At 44.0% G+C, this 22,289-nt stretch overlaps 1 protein-coding gene and 1 pseudogene across 1 annotated transcript; one reads left to right on the top strand and one right to left on the bottom strand.

The window, feature by feature from the left end:
• Nucleotides 1-426: 426 nt before the first annotated feature.
• LOC110286037 (eukaryotic translation initiation factor 4E pseudogene) lies at nt 427-3,874 on the bottom strand (annotated as a pseudogene).
• A 4,441-nt stretch (nt 3,875-8,315) lies between these two features.
• Slc35g1 (solute carrier family 35 member G1) lies at nt 8,316-22,029 on the top strand. The gene is made up of 3 exons (XM_021151807.3): nt 8,316-8,812; nt 13,016-13,196; nt 15,017-22,029. Exons 1-3 carry the CDS (start codon nt 8,626-8,628, stop codon nt 15,753-15,755), a joined length of 1,107 nt encoding a protein of 368 aa, XP_021007466.1. The 5' UTR covers nt 8,316-8,625; the 3' UTR covers nt 15,756-22,029.
• The last annotated feature ends 260 nt before the right edge of the window (nt 22,030-22,289 follow it).

Genomic DNA, 22,289 nt, shown 5'->3' with positions numbered 1-22,289 from the left:
GCAAACTGAACTCACCCTACTCTCCTGCCTGCAAAATTCACTCTGGCATGGACTAGAGCATAAACTGATCTTTTCCTGCTAACGTAATAGAAATACAAGTTGGTTTTGGATACCGTGGAAAGACAAATGTGTGTGTCACGGTGATTCTAACTAGCTGCGACAGAGCAGGCCAGGAACACAGCTACAGGTTCAGAGGATGAAGTGTATTGGAATGCATTGATTGAAATAGTGGACTCTGGCAAAACAAATTAAAATATAAAAAAAAAAAGGAATGATCACAGAAGTACAAGGCAAAGGCGCATGAGACTTCTCTTATGTCCTAGCAACATTTAGATGGAATGAACTTCAGTGCAGTCCATTCTGCTTTGATGAGGCTTTGGTTTAGATCCCAATCTCTAGAGCTTGACAAATCTCCTGCAGGAATACTCAGAAAGAAAATGGCTTCTTACACAACAAACCTATTTTTAGAGGTGGTTCTGCAGTGGACTGATAGCCGATCATCAATCTCTTTGGAGAAAGTCCTAGCCTTTCCTGTACCCCCTTCCTGTGTGCATGACTGCTTTCTCTGTGTTAATGCTCAAGAGTCCACATTGCTATCTTACCATCTTAGCTCTAGTATTGACCACAGCACCACATACATCATCACTGTTGCCATCAAAAGATTACCCAATAAGGCACACAAATGTCCCTAGCCAGAAGTGATTAAGGTCACGACACCTCTGCTGTTAAATGTCATTAGCCATTGCCTTCTCCGTTTGTTTTTCTCATCTTCTCACATAACTCGATTAGCATCCTTAAAATAAGTTGAGTAGTAGTCACCGCCTGGCATTAAATGACCAGGCAACTAGATGTGGTTGTATCGAGCCCCAAAGTCTTCCACTGTATCAAAATTACAGGTCAGTCAAAGGTTGGCTAAGTTTTACTTTTATCATTTAGAAAAAGAACAGAGTGCCCACCTGTGCTACAGAGGATGGGTAATATAGTGCTCTGGGTTAGCAACCTCCTGATTAGATTCTGTTTCTTCTTCTTTCATAGGTGGTGGTTGGGAGGCAGTGTGGGGGGTGGGGTGGGAGAGGGTTGGTTCCCACTTCCATAGCCACCATCTTAGCTGTGTGTATTCTTAAAAGCAGTCTTGAGTTATTTTTCAGACAAGGCAAAGCTATACATTAATCAGGTGAGAATTGAGGCAGCCACGTGCTTTAGTGTGCTTAAGACAGTCCCAGTTCACCCCTCTTGCCCTGCAATTTTTAAAAGAGTTTCTCATTCTTTTTTTTTTTTTTTTTGGTTTTTCGAGACAGGGTTTCTCTGTGTAGCTCTGGCTGTCCTGGAACTCACTTTGTAGACCAGGCTGGCCTCGAACTCAGAAATCCGCCTGCCTCTGCCTCCCGAGTGCTGGGATTAAAGGTGTGCGCCACCACGCCCGGCTGAGTTTCTCATTCTAATCTAAACTCAAAATATAAAGACAATTCCAGTTTGGAGGGTGAATTCTCTGTTCAGTTCAGGTAAAATGCATCTTGATATTCCAGAGAAGTTTCCATGTTCTGCTAAGAGCCGGTTATTGCATCTGATTTACTAACAACTCCGCAGAGTAGTCAGAGGTGGATAATACCATCTCCATTAAGTGAAGGAGGTACCTGAGTCTTCAAGGGTGCTTAGACAGGCGAGGCCATGCCTTCAGGCCAGAACTAGGATTCTCTCAATACTGAACCCCAAGTCCAGTATTATTTCTGCTGTAACTGCTAAGTGCCCACATGTATAAAGTCTAACTTCACTCTCTCGTTTGGTAACTGAGTTGCCTCCCAGACCTAGAACAATTTAGGCATGTTCATCCTTGCCCAGAATCTAGGCAAGCATTTAAAGCAAGCAAAGAGATGGGGAAAAGAAGATAAACATAAAGAGTGCTTTAGCAAATCCAGAAAGCAAATGATATAACCCTTTAGCTTTACTGGGCGGTGTCAGGTTATTTGAATCTTCTATCTGGCCAAATTAAGAATGGAATTACAGGGGCTGGTGAGATGGCTCAGTGGGTAAGAGCACCCTACTGCTCTTCCGAAGGTCCAGAGTTCAAATCCCAGCAAACACATGGTGGCTCACAACCATCCGTAATGAGACCTGACGCCCTCTTCTGGTCTGTCTGAAGACAGCTACAGTGTACTTACATATAATAATAAATAAATAAATCTTAAAAAAAAAAAGAATGGAATTACAGGAGGCAGGGAGAGAAGAGAGGGGGTGGGGGAAGATATTGAATTTTGGAGAAAATATAACTAAGTTCTACTCTCTTATAAATGTTTTTCTCCCTTTGTCATATGGGTCAAAGGTATGTATTCGTCAAGTTAGAATTATAGGAAATATCAAATACTGTAAAACTTATATTTAGGATAAAAAATTAAAATCTTTTCATCACCCCACCTTGTAAGGTCTCTATGCAAATGTTTTAATCTCCTAATCCAGTAAAATCTTTGTTTATACAAAGGCCCGTTGCTATATTCCAGCAAGTGGAGATATGTAATAGTGGTGACAGGTTATAGGTGGGAAGAAAGGGAATATTAGAAGTTAAAAGGAAATATTAGAAGTTTAACCCACAAAAGAGCTAAATCCATCCCTGACTTAATACAGTCATTAAATGCTGACTGATGTTGCTGGGCATTGTGGGTCATGCTTTTAATCCTAGCATTTGCAAGGCAGAGGCAGGTGTTAACTCTGACTTCAAGGCCAGCCTAGTCCACAATGAGTTCCAGGACAGCCTGGGCTACACAGAGAGATATTGATTAAAAAATATATATATTTAAAACAAAAACCAAGAAGAAACAAACAAAAAAGTTGACTGATTTCTTTGACATGTGAAAGTACACACACTCCAAGAGAAAAGGAATAAAGTTAAGAACTCTAGCGGAGGGAGAGGGGACTGGGGGGGGAGGGCGGGCAGGACAGGGGAGGAGGGAGAGATGGCTCTTTGGTTAAGAACACTGACTGTTCTTCCAGAGGTCTTGAGTTCATTTCCCAGCAACCACATGGTGGCTCACAACCATCTGTGAAATGATCAGATGGCCTCTTCTGGTGTGTCTGAAGACAGCTACAGTGTACTTATATACATAAATAAATAAATAAATAATTCTTAAAAATCTAGCAGGGGGGTGGGTGTGGGTGATGAGGGTGAAAGATGGGGAGTAGGGGTTGGGGGGTGTCTTAGTTAGGGTTTTACTGCTGTGAACAGACACCATGACCAAGGCAAGTCTTATAAAAAACAACATTTAATTGGGGCTGGCTTACAGGTTCAGAGGTTCAGTCCATTATCATCAAGGTGGGAGCATGGCAGTATCCAGGCAGGCATGGCGCAGGCAGAGCTGAGAGTTCAATGTCTTCATCCAAAGGCTGCTAGTGGAAGACTCACTTCCAGGCAACTACGGTGAGGATCTTATACCCACACCCACAGTGACACACCCATTCCAACCAGGTCACACCTATTCCAACAAGGCCACACCTTTAGATGGTGCCACTCCCTGGTCCAAGGATATACAAACCATCACAGGGGTGGGGGGGGGGGATGGGAAACTGAAGGGTGTGGCACATACCTTTAATCCCAGCACTTGGGAAGCAGGGGTGTCAGCCTGGTCTACAGAGCTAGTTCCAGGACAGCCAGGTCCATAAACACACACACACACACACACACACACACACACACACACACTGTCCCAAAATCAAAAATACAATAAAGTTAGGAACACACCAGAGGATGCTCTGGAGAGGGAGACAAAGAAGATCTGGAACACATTCATTCCAAAAATCTTTTGCCGCAAAGATGGGTACCTGTCAGTGAAGACTCCTCTCCTTGCATCCTTACCCAGGAGATGAGGATGGGATCTTCATCCATTGGCCTTAAGAAAGAAATGTTTGAATAAAAATATTAAAAATTTAAAAAAAGAAAGAAAGAAATGTTTGATATATTCCTATACACAGATCAGGCCTGACTATAAACTAGAGGATAAAATGTGTCTTCTGTAGTCAAATAACAGAACATTCTATTTCCCTAAAATTTGGTTTCTGTGTAGGAAGGAGGGCACTTACCATGATTTGTTAGGTTCTCTGCCTTCATTTGCAGATGCGCCTATACTGATTGTGAGTATTGGTCTCACGCCAAGTGTAGGCAGGGTGTGTAGTGTCCTAGTTTGGTCATTTGTAGAGGTAGATACTCTCTTGCCTTGATCCTTCTTGGTCATGGATTGTCACTGCACTCACCCATACTAAAGATATCACAGGGTGTACTGGCTGCTTTTGTGTGTCAACTTGACACAAGCTGGAGTTATCATAGAGAAGGAGCCTTCCTTAAGGAAATGCCTCCATGAGATCCAGCTGTAAGGCATTTTCTCAATTAATGATCAAGGGGGTGAGGGGCAGCCCATTGTGGGTGGTGCCATCCCTGGACTGGTGGTCCTGGGTGCTAAATGAAAGCAAGCTGCGCAAACCAGGGGAAGCAATCCAGTAAGCAGCATCCCTCCATGGCCTCTGTCTCAGCTCCTGCCTCCAAGTTCCTGCCCTGTGTGAGTTCCTGTCCTGACTTCCTTTGAGGATGAACAGCAGTGTAAAAGTATAAGCGGAATAAACTTTTTCCTCCCCAACTTGCTTTTTGGTCATGATGTTTTGTGCAGGAATACAAACCCTAAGACAGAGGGTGACCCTTCAGTCAAGTGCTTGGTTGGTATAGGATCCAATATCTATATCTTTACCTATATTATCTATATCTAACTATATATTTCTTTTTCTGTCCCTTGTTAATTCCTATTCCAAATGCATGACCCAGCAGATGATACGACTCATCTGGACAAATTTATTTAGATCATAAGGAAAACAGATGTTTTCCGCCAGTTGCCACTGAACTCAACAGCAAGTCTCTTGTCTGAAGTAAACCAATGGGTTCAGTTTCATAAAGAAACAATGTTTTTAGCCAGGCGGTGGTGGCACACACCTTTAATCCCAGCAGGCGGATTTCTGAGTTTGAGGCCAGCGTGGTCTACAAAGTGAGTTCCAGGACAGCCAGGGCTATACAGAGAAACCCTGTCTCGAAAAACAAAACAAAACAAAACCCCCAAAACCCAATGTTTTTGTATGCACTATTATTATCTCATGATATAAAGATATCTGCAGTAAAAACAACAACTTGGATGCTCATTCAGGGACAGGATAGAGAGGACCCTCTGTCTAAAGATCTCTCAACAGTAACTCTAACAATGTAGTTTTAACAGGGATTCATTGGTGAGCTTTTACTGGATGTTGTAAACATCAGTTAGATAGATAATGTTTTACTATGTATTTATTTACTGCTTCTTTGTGTCTGAGACACAAAATTATTCAAAAAGCTCCAGGTGCTCTATGAAGACTGTCTTGTGTTTTCTAGAAAGCTTACCTGGGATCATCCAAAGCCTCGCCTCATGGTGTAACTGTATGCACCCAGGCAATATCATATTAATTTGTTACATTATCCTATGTACACAGCTTTCTTTCATAGAGGTGGTGTTGCACGACCTCATCCTAAGACAGACAACTGCCATCTGCTTCATAAGATCAGCTGTGTCTGCTTACAAACGATGAGCACATCTGGGCTTGCTGACGATTGATGTTCCTTCAGAGAAGGGATGGATGAGTCAGGAAAGTGAATGGATCCTCACCTGAGTACCCAGACTCCCTCCTGACCAGTTCTATGCAGTTCTACCCTGATTACTTGTGGCCTCATGGTATTGGGAAGGAGCTAGAGTATACAGGCTGGGGAAGACTGGGAGCAGGGCTCTTTTGCAGCTATGGGAAAACTATTAAAACATACCGGGTAAAGGTATTCCAATATGGTTGCTTTTGGGTGCCCACACCCCTGTCAGTAACGACCACTCACGTAGAATAAGCCCAATAAACTCATTGATTCTCCAGGGTGAATTTTGATGAAATTGAACTTTGGTTTGTCATTGGAAACTTGTGATGGAAAGAGAGACATTACCCCTCCCCTTTCAGGAAGAAAATTCTCCCATTAGATAGTAAATTCATTTGCTGGTATCATTATGTCTCGAGGTATTAAGAATGTAAAGCAGTAAATAAAACAACATGTTAGAAGCACGTATACATGGAAATTGTTTTATTAAAGAGGGATTTATTGCATATGATGATTAGGGTGGTTGGGTGTTTCCATAATGGGAAAGAAGACTGGAATTCATTTGCCAGTTATGGAGACTTGAATAAGTCACTTAAGGTACTTAAGTCACTTAAGGTACATGAAAGATGAGACCAGCTAAAATGTATGTCTAATCAAAGTTTATTGTTTTTATTATTGCTTTGGTATCAAGGCATTAAAATATTATACAGTAGTATAAAGTACCAAACAGTTGTAACTGAACTGCTGGGTGTTTGTCTTAGTCAGGGTTTTTATTCCTGCATAAACATCATGACCAAGAAGCGAGTTGGGGAGGAAAGGGTTTATTCAGCTTACACTTCCATACTGCTGTTCATCACCAGGGAAGTCAGGACTGGAACTCAAGCAGGTCAGGAAGCAGGAGCTGATGCAGAGGCCATGGAGGGATGTTCTTTACTGGCTTGCTTCCCCTGGCTTGCTCAGCCTGCTCTCTTATAGAACCAGGACTACCAGCCCAGAGATGGCACCACCCACACGGGGACCTCCCCCCTTGATCACTAATTGAGAAAATGCCTTACAGCTGGATCTCATGAAGGCATTTCCCCAACTGAAGCTCCTTTCTCTGTGATAACTCCAGCCTGTGTCAAGTTGACACAAAACTAGCCAGTACAGTGTTCAATAACCATAGTTGGAGGCTATTCTAATGTGATCTTTGATCTGGGTCCTAGGTGATCTAGGGTTACCTCTTTAGGGATGCGAAAGGAGCAATGAAGGCCTCTAAGGGGAAATCCCTGGTCAAGAGAACAGAATCTCGGGCCTGGGCACAGACCTAACATTTCAATGGGGCTCTGCCAATCTCTTGGCCAAGGAGCCAGCCCTTGCAATCAGGCTCATCTTAAACATGCTAATGAAATATATGGAATCATTAATTTTTGTTCCAGAGGACTAGTTTTACTATTGCAATTTCTTATTCCAAGATAGGACAGAAAAACAGCAGGCATTGTTTGTTTGTTTGTTTGTTTGAAGACAGGGTTTCTCTGTGTAGCCCTGGCAGTCCTGGAACTCTGTAGACCAGGGTGGCCTCAAACTCAGAAATCTGCCTGCCTCTGCCTCCCAAGTGCTGGGATTAAAGGCCTTTACCACCACTGCTCTGCAAGAGCTAACACTTCAGTGAGTTTGGAAAAAGTATTTTTTTTTAAAGAGGAGGAATTTCTAAGAAATATTAAATATGCGTCTTTTCTATCAAATACTTATAAAACAAGTTTAGGAGAAGGAATCAACGTCCTTTTATCTCACCCATATGCAAATATTTCCATCTTTCCCACCACCCATTAAAATGTCTGTTTACACAAAGCCCAGTGCTATATGCCAGAAATTGCAGAACCAAAGATCAGCTTCCCCTTTCCCCTTCTTCCTTCATTTCCAGAGGGCCAGTTCTTAAAAGACTGGCTATGGAATAAGACTGTGAGGTCTAACCCCAGCCAATGGGGGAAAAGACGAAGTCCCATCTAAGGTGGAATGAAAAATAAATGCATTTCCTGTTCCATTTTCAGAGTACACCCTCTTAATCAAGAGTAAAATTTACCCCGCCTAGGCCCTTCACTTGGAGTATCACAGGTCTCTTTCTTTGAAATCTGGAGCTAACAGAACTGAGGTAGCTACTTGTCTCAGTTTGCTGAGACAGCCCCCTTTGCCTTGCAATTTTTGTTTGTTTGGATGGTTGGTTTTGGTTTTGTGGAGACAGGGTTTCTCTGTGCTGCCCTGGCTTTCCTGGAACTCGCTCTGTAGACCAGGCTGGCCTTGAAGTCACAAAGATCCTCCTGACTCAATTTGCCACCACACCCAGGTGCCTTGCATTTTTAAAGAGCCCTCCTTTTCAATTTTATGTTTCAATCTTTATGTTTACACCTTAAATTCTTGGACAGGCCGTAGTGTGTTTAAAAACTAACATAATGTTTAGAAGTCCTTGGGGCATCACAGAGGTGATCCACATCAATAAACCTTTTAATTTAATTTAATTCATGTATTTATTTAGAGAGGGCGTCTCACTATGCAGCCTTAGCTGGCTTTGAACTCACAAATCCACATGCCTCTGTTCCTAACTGCTGGGAGTAAGGGCGTGGGCCACCACGCCCAGCTCAGAGGTACAGTCTTTCTAAAGCAGCAGAAGGCCCCAAGACCCGAGGCGCCAGGGCTGAGAACCAAGCGTCCCTCCCTGTCTGTGCAAAGACAGAGGAGGACCAGTGTGCTGTCTAGCCCGACTGCCCAGCGGTGTGGGGGGGACCGTCACCGCGCCAGCTGTAGCCACCGCAGCCCGAGAGCACGAGCGAGCGCAGGCGGCGGGCTCCCCGGGGCGGGAGGGCAGAGGAGGACAAGCGCGCGGAGCCCCGAGCGGGCGCACGCGCACGCGCACACGCACCGGCTCGCCGGGGGCCGGAAGAGCCGAGCGGCCGGGTTGCAGCTGCGGGCGCCAGAAGGCGCGCGGCTGCGGGGAGAGCGCGGGCTGCGGGATGGGGCCCCCGGAGAGCGCGACGGAGCTTGCAGCCGAGGCGGTGGAGCTGCGCGAGCCCGAGCTGCAGCTCGCGGACCCGGCGTCCCCCGGCGAGGAGCACGTGGACGTCGAGGCGGAGGGCGCCCCCGGCCGCGGCAGGTGCTGGCCGTGTGGAGCCTGGGCGTGCGGCTCGCGTGGGGAGCCCGGTGAGTGCGGGCGGGCGGGGCGGGGTCGGTCCGGTCCTCTGCGCACCGGCCTGAGCCGAGACCCAGAAAGTTTCCAAGTGTTAGTAACCCCAAATTGGTGACGGGGGCTGGGGGTGGGTGGGACAGGACCTCGCAGTCCAATGCCAATCAGAGGTGAAAGGTCACCGAGAGGGGCCAGGCAGCGGGTGGCAGGAAGCCGACTTGGAACCCACATCGCGGGTGTAAACCGATCTTCCTGAACCAAGTTGGAAAGACTCGAGTTCTGAAAGTGTTTGTCACAGAATCTCAGCATCGCAGAGAGGAAAAGTTCAGTGGACCACTGACCCTCAAGCTTTGGGGGGATAGGAGGGCTTTTTAGCTACTGGCTTAAAACGAGGTACACCTTGTGAGGAGCCTCGGTGAAGAACCCTTAACTTTCGTTCAAATTCCCCTAACAAAGAAGTAAAGAGAGGTCGTGGAAGATGGGGGTTTGGGATTCGGTCTCACCCCACCTCCATCTGCCAAGGTCTGGGTAGGGCAGGTCCAGACAGCACTAGGTAAGGCTCTCAGCTTTTGCCAGACTCTGTCTGCCTAGGGCCCTTTCCACTAACTAGCTTTCCATTAAGAAGCCCATGCAGATCTTTTAGAATTACCTTTCTCAATCTAATCTCCTGGGTCTCTTCCCCTGAATATGCCCTGCGACTTCTGTGCCTCTTGTCCCACTCAGGTTCCTAACTTCTTAGTTGTGTTTTTTTGAGTTAAGAGAGAAAAGTCTCGAGGAGATAAGTATTGCTACATTTCTGTCCTGAAAGCAAAGAGAAAAGATCTCGGGTTTCTGATTTTGTTTGCATGGATGGGTTACCCCGTGCTGGGCTGACTAACCGGGGAGCTCCCGAGGTCAGTTTTTTTCTAGTCACCCAATGGGTGGATGTCATTCTGGCCTAATGTGGAACTGGACCTTGCAAACTCTTTAGTTTTCCATTCGGGCATGAATGAAGGGGTCTGCATACTCACTCAGGCAGCACATGGCAAAATGTCAGCACATCGTGAATGCTCAGGAATCTTGCCCTTCAATTTCAAGACAAGTTTCTAACAGTTATTTTGAAAACAAAGCACAAACTACTATAAGCCAGAAGTTGGCATTGGATTTTTGACTGGCTCGTTTTAGACTCTGTGTGCAGTCTAGGCTGGCTCCCACTCTGTTGTCTTGCCTAAGCCTCCTTGAGTGCTGGGGGTTAAGGGCCTCCATCATTATGCCTGGCTTTCAGACTCTAGATCTTAGTGGTTTCTTAACAAAGCTCACCTTCAAGCTTAGGTTGGAACTGGATAACCTTACCCAGTTTAGAGGTGTGCTGATTCCTGTTTGCAGTTTCCCGGACAGTGTAGAGTCTGTACTAAAGGGAGAGAGTTGTCTTAGCCCTGTGCACCCCATTTTCCTGCTGGAGTGAACACTTGGCCAGTGTTAGTGTACCACCAGGCCTCCAGCTAGCATCTACAAAGTTCCAAACCTAAGTTACCCCAGTGATCCTAAATCCCAGCCAGGTCCAGGTTACTGCAGTGTGGAGAAGCCAAGTGAAAAAGGTTTTTTTTTACCCTCTTCTGGAGGTTGTCCGGTGACTGCTTAGTTTGAGTCATTAAACTCTCAGCTTGTTTAGAGTGGTTAGATACACTTTCAGTGGATGTTAGCGTGGTATACATGAGAAAATGCCTCTTTAGGCTGCTTTGCTGGTCACCATTTTCACAGGGAATTGAAATTATCATATAATAAGAAACTGAGGTTGCCCAAACAGAACTAACTATTCCTTGCCTTCACTAATAATCCATTTCGATTTAACCCTCTGTTACCTGCCTATACATAATCAGAAAACAGGAACCTTAAATATTTGAATGTTTTTTTTAAATTTGGGCATGGTGGCACAAGTCTTTGGAGAGAGGGGAAGTGGGACTCTGAGTTGGAGGCCAGCCTGATCTAGGACTGTCAGGGCCATATAGGGAGATCCTGCCTCTAAATACATAAATGAATAAATAAATAAATATACATACATACATATATCTTATATACATAGAAAATATTTTAAAGCAAAAGACCCATTTCTGGAGTTAAATATTACACTGTTATAATTCTTTTGTTTTGTTTTGTTTAAACATTTTTAATTATTTATTTATTTTATATGAGTCCACTGTAGCTGTTATCAGACACACTAGAAGAGGGCATTGGTTCCCATTACAGGTGGTTGTGAGCCACCATGTGGTTGCTGGGAATTGAACTCAGGACCTCTGGAAGAGCAGTCAGTGCTCTTAACCACTGAGCCATCTCTCCAGCCCACTGTTAAAATTCTTAAAGAAAAGGCAATGGGTTTACTTTGAAGGAGATCCTTGAATTAATAAACCAGGAAGATGTTTTCTGTCCTAGGACTCCTCATTTTGTTCTGTCTGAGAGTGGAGGTTTCTTTTGAGAAAACTTGTTTTATTTGGATCTAACTTTTGTAATTTCAGAAGCTCAATTCTAAGGCTGACCACAGCCAAGGCATGTGTTTTGTGGTGCTTCACTTGGCAATCTCAGGCCTCCTCCTGGTGCCCCAGTGGCTCTTTATAGTTTGTTCCCACGGTGTTGGAGCACAGGGGTACAAGGTGGCAAGGGCGGAGGGCTCTGAAACCTCTTATAGAATGACAGTCCCCGGGTGGTCTCTCCAGGTCACCCAGAACAGGAAGGTGTCTGATTCAGATAGTATGGCTGATGCAAAGGTCAGGCCCTATGATGTTGCTAGAAAGGCTGTCATGCTTTGGTCATGATTTGCAGTCACTCGTGGCCAAATCTGACATGAGGATGTTGAAATATATTACCTGGTGTATCATTTATCAGAGAAGGGCATTTAAAAAGGGAACATAATTACGCAATACTGTCCCATAGCTGAGTAACACTGTGTACATTCTGAGAGTGAAGGGGCTGTTCAAGTTGTTCAGAGCAAATTGCAGCTTTCACAGGTTTGTGTCTCCAATAAACTCTTCATCGTCAGGAGCCAGTTGTTTTCCTTATTGCTGTCTCTTCCCTTCGGTGTTCCTAAGGAGGGAGGGGTGTGCCTGTATGTGCATTGGCTGTGCGGCTTATTCTTAAGATGCCCTTAAGGGGTTAAGTATTTGAAGACCTGGAGAAAGCACACACTTCCTGGTTCAGATTAAGGTGGGAAGTAAGAAGTTGAGACAGGACAAAATTAGCAAAACTGCTCTCACCGTTACACAACAGAGGAGCTTTTCAAGATTATGTTCTTGCCAGTAATGTTGGACCCCGTGTCTTCCTGTGGGGGTCTCACCCACGTTCTTCCCCTCACTAGGTAGTTACTCAGGTTGTCTGTGTGTTCCAAGCATAAACAAGATGAGGTCCCAGTCCTACAAAAGCTCATAGGCTTATAGGAGAAGTCATATAATTAACAAATGACCAGATAACACAGTTGCAATTGATTTCCAGCAAAGAGACTTCCTCCCTGAAGCTCACCAGTGAGAGGATGGAAGGTTCTGTGGCCGAGATAGAAGATTTCTCTCACCATCTTAGCAAGATTTTTTTTTTTTTTGACTTGTAAAGTGAGGGCTGATTTTTAATGAGTCAAAAGGAATCCTTTTTTTTTTTTTTTTTTTTTTTTCCCGAGACAGGGTTTCTCTGTGCAGTCCTGGCTGTCCTGGAACTCACTCTGTAGACCAGGCTGGCCTCAAACTCAGAAATCCGCCTGCCTCTGCCTCCCAAGTGCTGGGATTAAAGGCATGCACCACCACTGCCCAGCCCTTTTTTTTTTTTTTTTTAAACTGGGAGAAGCAACAATTCTTTTTTTTTTTTTAAGATGTATTTATTTTATTATATGTAAGTACTGTAGTATTGTAGCTGTGTTCAGACACCCCAGAAGAGAGAGTCAGATCTCATTATGGATGGTTGTGAGCCACCATGTGGTTGCTGGGATTTGAACTCAGGACCTTTGGAAGAACAGTCTGTGCTCTTAACCACTGAGTCATCTCTCCAGCCCTGAAGTAACAGTTCTTAAATGCTATTTTAAATTGTTACCCACGTCTGTGGCTTCTTCATATTGGATTGGGAGAGTAATACAAGGCCACAGGTATGTTTCGAAGGTCTTACCTGTCGTCTAGCCGTTGCTACCGTGCCTCTTTCTTCCTTTCTAAGTGAGAGTGGTGATACATGCTTGAGACAAGGACTAACCAGAACTTAATCTTTTTCAGAAGCCAAGAAGAAAGCACCCTGCCCCGGACTTGGCTTGTTTTACACGGTGTTGTCTGCCTTCCTTTTCTCAGTGGCCTCTTTATTTGTTAAAAAAGTGCAAGGCGTCCATGCTGTAGAGATCAGTGCGTTTCGATGCGTGGTCCAAATGCTAGTTATTGTCCCTTGCTTAATATACAGAAAGTAAGTACTTCATAGAGCGAATAGAGGAGATTAATACGTGTGTAAATCTTTTGAACTGTAGTAACTGGCTTATCAGACATTTTGAACTGTAGTCACTGGCTTATCAGACATTGACCAGCCTGTTCCCCTTCACGCCGATTGATGACGTGTTCTCAGGGCTGTTCCCAGAAGGGTCCACCATAAGCACACACTGCATTGCCCATCAGAGGAGAGAGGGGTGATACGTCATTGTTCACCACCCTCCTTCCTTTACTAAAGCTGGCATAACTGGTATGATGAAGATCAAAAGTAAACAAGCACGTTTAGCGAACCCTCCTGTCAGGGGTTTCTGTAAGTGGGGCACAGTGCTTCTCTGCCAGGTCATACCAGTAAAACTGAAGCCTTCCCCGGAGGGTGGGTGGCAGGTGGAACCTTGAACAAGATCTTTGACTACCTTGGTACTCAGGCTCTTCCACTGTACAAGTCAAGGGAGTGGCCCTTTCTGGACTGTGCCCCACAGCAGGTTGCCAGGGTCACATCAGAGTTACTCTGGGTTAGAGTACTTCCTATAGACTTCAACATGTAGGTACCATTTTTACTGTCCCCTCTCTACCTTCCCTCCAGACTTGATCCCCTTTCTCTGTGGAATCTATCAGCTCTCAGTAGGGTTGAAATTAACCTCCAACGCCCCCACACCCTTGTAACTTACACATATTTTTATGTTCTTTGAACCCTGAGAGGAAACTAGTTGGGCCCTGACTGGCTATCTGGCTCTTTGTTTTGGAGTTGAAGATGCTTAAAATCTCAAATCAGAAGTTGCCACTGCCTGCCTCGGAGCCTCTTTTTATCTCCTGCCCTGATACAGACTCATTTGGAATCGTGTCATTCTGTCTCCCGAGAAATTGGTTAGAAAGTGACAATCTGCAAGGATTCATATTGTCAGAAATTCCCATGCAAGTGTAATGTGCAAGCCAGAGTGCTATGGGAGACGGTGAGAAAGCACCAGTTTCTACAGGAGGTAACAACACTGATGTTAGCAACTACATCCCCCGTTTTTCAGTAAGAATGTTCAGAAAGCTAGAAAAGTATTTTGAAAATCTTTGGCTCTAGCCTTTTTTGATACTGTGTTCTGTCATGGGAAATCCATAGTTTTTCAACATACCTATGGGCCGCAGATTTGACTCAAGTTACCCAGTGTCCATGCCCACCTGGATGAGGTGTGTCCTAGCAGGAGTCAGTGAGTTATAGGTAGCTAGGAGCTATCAGAGTAGGTTCTAAATGAGTGGGTGATCGGAAAAAAAGCATTGCTTTTTTTTTTTTTTTTGCCTCATATTCAGTGACTAAATTTTAACACTGGTTCAACGTTTATAGAACAATTGATGTGATTGAATATACACTAGCCAAGATTAAGTTTCCTTGTGTAGAGACAGAAAATCTTGAGATTATGTTTATTATAAAATGATTGTTTTCATCATAGAAAATGATGTGAGTCCACCTACTAGTATATAATGTCTCTTCAGAGCTAACACTTTTTCTCCTTCCATAACTTTTTTTTTTTGCAAGAATATACATAGGGAAAATGCTTACCTGCGTTTACTGACTTTTTATCAGGCTGTTTATGAGGGTCTGTGGTTTCTTTTTTGCTCCTGCTATCAACACTTTGAAATATCAGTACCAAATACCTAGAAGAAATATTTTTAAAAGATTCAATGCTAGAGGGTTTACTATCCCCTTATTTTTAATATAATGTACTTTTGGAATAATGTCTGATTAAACATTTTGATTTAAAAGCAATGCCAAGTTCATTTAAGATGCATTTTTTTTTTCATTTAAATTTGCAGAACGGGGTTCATAGGTCCCAAAGGCCAGCGACTCTTCCTCTTCCTCAGAGGGGTCTTTGGTTCCAGTGCCATGATCCTCATGTATTATGCCTTCCAGACAACGTCCCTCGCAGACGCCACAGTTATTGCGTTTAGCTGTCCCGTGTTTACGTCCATATTTGCTTGGATATTTCTCAAGGAAAAGTATAGCCTCTGGGATGCTTTCTTCACCTTGTTTGCAATCGCTGGAGTGATACTTATCGTGAGACCATCATTTATATTTGGTTCCGACACTTCAGGGATGAGAGAAAGCTATTCAGAGCACATTAAGGGAACGTTTGCCGCGATCGGACACGCTGTGCTAGCTGCGATGACTCTGGTTATTCTGAGGAAAATGGGAAAATCTGTGGACTATTTTCTGAGCATCTGGTATTATGTCATACTTGGCCTTCCCCAAGCCATCATCATCCTCTTTGTCATAGGAGAGTGGAGTCTGCCCTACTGTGGGCTGGACAGGCTGTTTCTCATACTCATTGGACTCCTAGGTTTGGGGGGTCAGATATTTATCACTAAAGCAGTTCAAATAGAAAAAGCAGGACTCGTAGCGATAATGAAGACCATGGATATAGTCTTTGCTTTCATATTTCAGATTGCTTTCTTTGATAATGTACCAACTTGGTGGACGGTGGGTGGGGCCCTCTGTGTAGTGGTCAGCACCACTGGAGCAACCATTCGTAGATGGCTGCAGAGTTCCAAATGAAATGTCACTGCTGAGACCTGGTTTTTATTTTCAAGTGTGCTATCACCTAGCTCAGACATCTTACACACCCACACATACCTGGAGAATCTGCATCATTCATTGGCTCTCTTTAATACCTTTCATAAAGTACCATTTTTAAACATAGTGCGTTTTTAGTTAAGAGTAGCTAGCTAGCCGGGCGGTGGTGGCGCACGCCTTTAATCCCAGCACTTGGGAGGCAGAGGCAGGCGGATTTCTGAGTTCGAGGCCAGCCTGGTCTATAAAGAGTTCCAGGACAGCCAAGGCTATACAGAGAAACCCTGCCTTGAAAAACAAACAAAACCAAACAAAACAAACAAGAGTAGCTAGCTAGGCTAGCCTCTCAGTCTGGATAGCTTTTATCTTTGCTTTGGCTCCTTGCTTGGGTTACCATTGATGAGAAGGGAGCTCATTTGCGGAATTTCAGAAATTTTGTATGAGTACAATTTTGAAAATTTATTTCTGACCCGGGATGTGGATGGGAGATACTCTATTTCAGCAGTGCATATAAGAAGCTCAACGTTGACAATGCTGCTCTAGTTAGTACTGTGCTAATCCGTTGATTGCAATAGCATCCCACTTAGGATGCCAAAGCTGCAACTTGGTCTAGGTGCCTACCTACCGATAGGAGTATAAGCGAACCAGCCTTATTTTCAAGGATCTTAGAGATGATTACTATACTTTTAACTCGTGTGTGCCTTTTCGTTTTGATGCTGGGACTTTTTATATGTACTCTGAACAGAGCCTTCAGCTTGCCACATGTGGTTAGCAGTTCTTTCTTTCAGAATATTAGCAACTCTGGCTATCATTTTGAATTTCAGTTGTCTCCTGTTTTATTGAAATTGCACTATTTTTTTTTTTTTTAACATTCCGAGATTTCCAATCTTGAATTCATGAGAGCAAAATCTTGGCGTGACCAGTGTGTACATTCCCATCCTGAGGTGATTTCACTTCAGATGAGGTGATTTTTCTACAGATTCTCTTTGAATTCATAGTGTGATGCCAAATACGATTTTTTTCTCAGGATGGTACTAGGCTGGGCCATTATCAGATCTCCCAGATTCTACCATTTTCATTTTCAAAACCCACAGTTCTAGAAGGTTCATCCTGCAGGCTCCCTTTGCATTAAACCAAATATTTATACCTTTACAGTACATGTCTGTTAATAAACGTACAGTCTTTTTCCATTTTGGAATGGTATGTTATAATGCTTGTGGCATACGAAAAATGTAAAGACTTGTTACTCCATAGCTGATTGGTTTTCCCAGTCGTTTGCATATACGGAAAGAACACAGGTACAAGCCAGTCTTTGACACACAATACTAGTGTGAACTTAAGACAGTAGAGTCTAACTGTGGACCACCAGCAGGCCAGTACTCCTCTGTGAAAGAGGAAAGCTTGGTAGATTGGGAGTAAATGACCATGCGTCTTTGGCGCTTTGGATGCCTTTATGATGAGGCCATTGTGGCTGCCACCTCTTACTTTGTTCAGACACTGTCTACTGTTATCATTAGCTGCAGACTTGAGGGGCTCTTGTTCTCTCCCACGCTCCTCACAGCTCTTCTGGAGGAAGGGACTGGTCTCCTGGATCTTACATTTAGCTATGGAAGGATCTTCTCCAGTAGTTCCTAAGAGGAACTTTGAGTTTGGTGGCTTTAAATCACCTTCGCCACCTGACATCCTACATATGTACTTAGCTGAGTCACCTCAGTTGCATTTGAGCCCGCATAGATCTGCCAATGGTGCCGTTCTACCAACATCCTAGAAAACACAGAGTCAACAGACTCTTAGAACTCTGGAGGGGTCTTAGAGGGCATCCTAAGGGATGACAGGAGGGAGGCCTGCAATAGCTGGTTTCTATAGCAGCCTCCTCTTACTGAGTTCCACTCCTGGAGTACCACCAAACTTACACACTAGAAGAGTGTCTGGGATAGTGGAAGATAACCCCTTTGGAAATACATTCTATTTCAACTGTGTCTTAAGTACATGGATGTCAGGATATGTGGCTGACATTGGAGACAATGTTTCTTATACCAACCTTTACAGGGTATGATTTTTAAACAATGTTCAAGTGGTATACAAGACTATGTATTGTAACAATTATGGGGGGTGGTATGTATTTTCCAAAGATTGTAGTTTCTATATCTTGCAAAGGGAATTTTTTTTTTCCTAACTTGTTTTTATTTTGTAAGTAATAAAATCATAAAAGAAAGATGTTGGGTTTTACGACTATAGAAAGTGTCTCACGACTCGTTTCTCTTCTCGACTGGGCGCTTCAAAACTCATTTTCTATAGAAGACTCCCCTCTAGCCGTTTTGTAGGCTGTGATCTTAAATTTTCAAACTTTATCTGTTCTTCATACACAATAAATACAACACCTCCAAAATAAATAGTAATCTGTTAAGAGACTTTCACTTTTCTAGACCCCCAGAGCTTAGAGCAGCTTGGAGTTGTGCTGTCTTCTACGGCTAGGTTCTGTAGTGCCCTAGGAATTCTTTCTACCCTCACAATGTCTGTCTGTTGCTACCCACGGAGTGATTACACCTGAGTTTTTTTACAGCTGTATTCTAACTAAGCTACCTACTTAATACGTTGACCTTGATCCAGCTATCAAGGTCAGGAGTCTTCCTAAAGCCCTGCCACGGTCACTTCAGTTCTCAGGAAGCCACAGAGGTGGCTAGTAGTCCACACGGTCATGCCCATATGCTCCCCTCCCCCACTTCCTCTTCACTGTAGTTTCCCACATCCCAGATGTCCTAGGATCAGCATTTCCATGAACTCATATTTGTCAGAAAAGCCCTTCCTCTTTCCCCTGCTTTCTTCATGGTCTTTCATGTGTCCTCAGAAGCCTGGGCCTCCAGTGCCTGGGCAGTGAGCTGTGATTTCTGATTCTTCTACTTCCCCCAGCTTCTCTCCCTCATTAATCCCCTTGGAGAAGGGGATTTGTACCAGGTTCATTAATCCCTTTGGAGGAGAGGATTTGGTACCCAGGGAAGGTAGGTGTAGTTTTTTGCCACTTTGCATTGAGGCAAACAATATACCTAGGCCAGTTTCATTTGTTAAATAGAATAGTATTCTCACTAGTGAGTGGCATAGACTTTAGGCCAAAAAAGAAGCACAAAAGCTTAAGTGTTGAGCTGTGGTTAAAGACTTCAACCTTCCCCTTAAGAATGGTGCCCCACTCTGGACCCTTCCAAGAACAGCAGGTACAGTTGTCTCCAAATGCAAACCTCACTTGTGCAGCCCCTTCTGTAAGTGCAGACTAGAGTGGATGGGCACCTCTTCTGTCCACAGAAGGCTGCCGAGGGCCAGCACTTCTCTTACCAACGCACACGTCTCAATGCACAGGTGTGACTTTTTCCAGTTTGCTGTAGTGCTTTTCCATTGTTTGATTTATTTGGGGAATAGGCCTAACCCTCCACATGCTTCCTTTGAACTGAACATGACTCTTGTAGCTTCTTTGTTTATCCACTAAACACAACAACTTATGTAAGTGCTAAGAGAGCTAATGTTTCCTGATACCACCCCTGCCTTTCCCCCAGGTATGTGCAAGTGCTTGTGGTTGGCCTGAGAATTGGTCTGTTATGGTATTAGACATGTGATGCCTGGACACTACCGCCCCAGCTTGACTCTTAGTCCTTTAGGTATTTACTTCAAGTCTAATACACCTGCCATACTCACTTATAATTCTTTAGAGTGCCTTACTAGCAACTCCCTACAATACCCAAAGATATACTCATCTAGGCTATAGCTTCTTTAAAAACTAAATTTGAAACTGCCCTTGGAAAACTTCATAGAGAGCCCATGATATATGGTACTAGCTTTTATCCAGAAAATGGGAGTGAGGGTCATACCAGGAAGGTAGAAAGCCATTGTATGTGATGTCAAGGCTTGACACGTAACGTGGCAGCCTGGACCACAAGAGTACTGAGTTCAGGAAATACCATTGCTGGAGAAGAGAGCCTGGCTCTTCTAACCTTGCACGACTTGTAACTGTTCATAGCCCTAAGACGTGTAGCCATACCATAAAGCACAGGAACGAATCCATATTTGTGACGAGAGTTGCCAGGCTGAGGTGGAGAATATACAGCACCACATTTGAGAGAAGGTAAACATGGGTAGGAGGAAATGTGTTGATGTGGTCAGGACAGAATCCAAGGACTAGGCCAGGGTTGGCACTGCAGCCAGAGACTGAAAAGTCAGGGTTATAGAGAACATGTGAGCTGGGGGCCTGTTCCTGATGACATAAACACCCAGCCATTCTAAGCATGGCTGACCACGTTCAAAGCCCAAGCTGTATATGCCAAAACATGCCGAGAGATGGCAACTAAAGATCGAGTTGTTTGGGGCTCTTTATGATCACACCAGGTGTTACCATGCTAATTATTAAAGTCAAGTTCAAAGCATAAAGTGTAATTCAGAAAGCACTAACCATTTTTCTCATGTGACACTCCTCCTGGGGACCGAGTTACACTGCTGAAAGGAAGCTGGGGCCACATATAGAAGAGGATTCGCCACACTTTGGGCCCTTCTGCACTCCAGCGGACAGTTCACACTGGCTTGCCAGACTGGAGGGAGTGTGCACACTGGGAATGGATCCTCCAGTCCTCAGGTAAGCCACCCTGACGAACGCTGTGTAGAGAAGACACAGCCTACCCCGCTTCTGGGTTCTCTAATTGTAGATTCGTGAGAATAAAAAATTGCTGTTGTTTAAATTACTAAAAATAAGTAAGTAAATAAATAAGGGGCTGGAGAGATGGCTCAGTGGTTAAGAGCACTGACTGCTCTTCCAGAGGTCCTAAGTTCAATTCCCAGCAACCACATGGAGGCTCACAACCATCTGCAATAGGCTCTGATGTCCTCTTCTGGTGTGTCTGAAGAGAGCAGTGGTGAATAAATAAGTAAATAAGCTTTAAAAAAGTAAGGATATAGAAAACGTGTTCAAATCAGTGTATATTCAGTTAATTGATCACAATTACAAAAAAACCCACTTCCATGTAAAACACAAAATCATGAAAAAGGACAAGGAAACAGATACAGTTGTCAAAAGCGAAATCTAAAGGGATAAGAATAATAAAGCTATCTAAATTAAGTCTTCCCTAATGCCCAAATTGTGTTAATAACAATTTGAGAGTATTGGTCTGGTTCGCTTGCTTTTGTGGGTATACAGTGAAGTTCTAGAGGTTACAAGATGCAGAAAAAGAAGATAGAAGAAGCCAGCTTGTAATTTCAGGCGTTTCAACCCGTGCCCTTGTTTGCAAAATGCTGACTCTGAGACTTAATTATTTGTGAATAAATGTGTAGGGCATGTGCTTGGGCTTGTTCCTGACTAGCTTGTAACTTAACCCACTGTCTTAGTTAGGGTTTTACCGCTGTGAACAGACACCACGACCAAGGCAAGTCTTATAAAAAACAACATTTAATTGGGGCTGGCTTACAGGTTCAGAGGTTCAGTCCATTATCATCAAGGTGGGAGCATGGCAGCATCCAGGCTGTCAAGGCGCAGGCAGAGCTGAGAGTTCTTCATCTTCATCCAAAGGCTGCTAGTGGAAGACTGACTTCCAGGCAACTAAGGTGAGAGTCTTAAGCCCACACCCATGGTGACACACCTATTCCAACCAGGTCATACCTATTCCAACAAGGTCACACCTCCAGATGGTGCCACTCCCTGGTCCAAGAATATACAAACCATCACACCCACTTCCTCTGTTCAGCATGCCATGTGTGGCTGGTTACCTCTTCTCAGATGCTTTTTTAAAAAATACTTATTTATTTTATGTATATTATTTATTTTATGTACACTGTCACTGACTTCAGTCACATCAGATCCCATTACAGATGGTTTGAGCCACCATGTAATTGCTGGGAATTGAACTCAGGACCTCTGGAAGAATAGTCAGTGCTCTTAACTGCTGAGCCCTGCCCCTGCTCTTAACTCCAGCTCTCTCCTCAGATTCTTGTGCCTGCCTCCCCAGAGTTTAGGCTAATCTGTTCTGACTCCTAAACTCTATCCCAGAGTTCTTCTCTCCCTACCGGAACTCCCTCCTCCTACTTCCTGCCTCAGCTAATAGACCATCAGCCTTTGATTGACAGGCAATGCTTCCAAGAGGCGTACATGAGAGATTCCCTCTACACCTGCTCTCATCTATGAAGCTAAATTTGTAGCCTGTATATTTATGTAAAACAGTGTTGACAGTTTCCTATTTGTAAAGAGTGTATCTTGATCCTGTTCACCCTTGTTACCCTGTCATCCCCTCCCCACTCCTTCTGTATGGAAAATATTTTAATAAAACATTGATATTGACAAGAAGCAATTTGTTTATTTGTTTATGGTCCTGGGGAGTCATCCTAGGACCTTGTGCTTGGTCAGCAGGTGCTTCTCACCGAGTCATATCCTCAGCCCTCCAGCTATTTCATTTACTATCAGTCTTGCTCTTAAATATGATCACTATATATGGAACCTACACACACACACACACACACACACACACCTGCGCGCGCGCACGAACGCACGCA

This window comes from Mus caroli, unplaced genomic scaffold (assembly GCF_978045245.1).
Source record: "Mus caroli unplaced genomic scaffold, Mus_caroli_1 scaffold_20, whole genome shotgun sequence".
Taxonomy (NCBI): domain Eukaryota; kingdom Metazoa; phylum Chordata; class Mammalia; order Rodentia; family Muridae; genus Mus; species Mus caroli.
Note: the sequence above shows the minus strand (reverse complement) of the source record. Positions and strands in the feature narration are given on the sequence as shown.

Bases quoted from the DNA above. Each gene is read 5' to 3' on its own strand.
- Slc35g1 (XM_021151807.3), top strand. From the start codon at position 8,626: ATGGGGCCCCCGGAGAGCGCGACGGAGCTTGCAGCCGAGGCGGTGGAG. The intron at 8,813-13,015 runs GTGAGTGCGGGC...AATCTTTTTCAG, and splicing joins CGGCTCGCGTGGGGAGCCCG to AAGCCAAGAAGAAAGCACCC. The intron at 13,197-15,016 runs GTAAGTACTTCA...TTAAATTTGCAG, and splicing joins CCTTGCTTAATATACAGAAA to AACGGGGTTCATAGGTCCCA.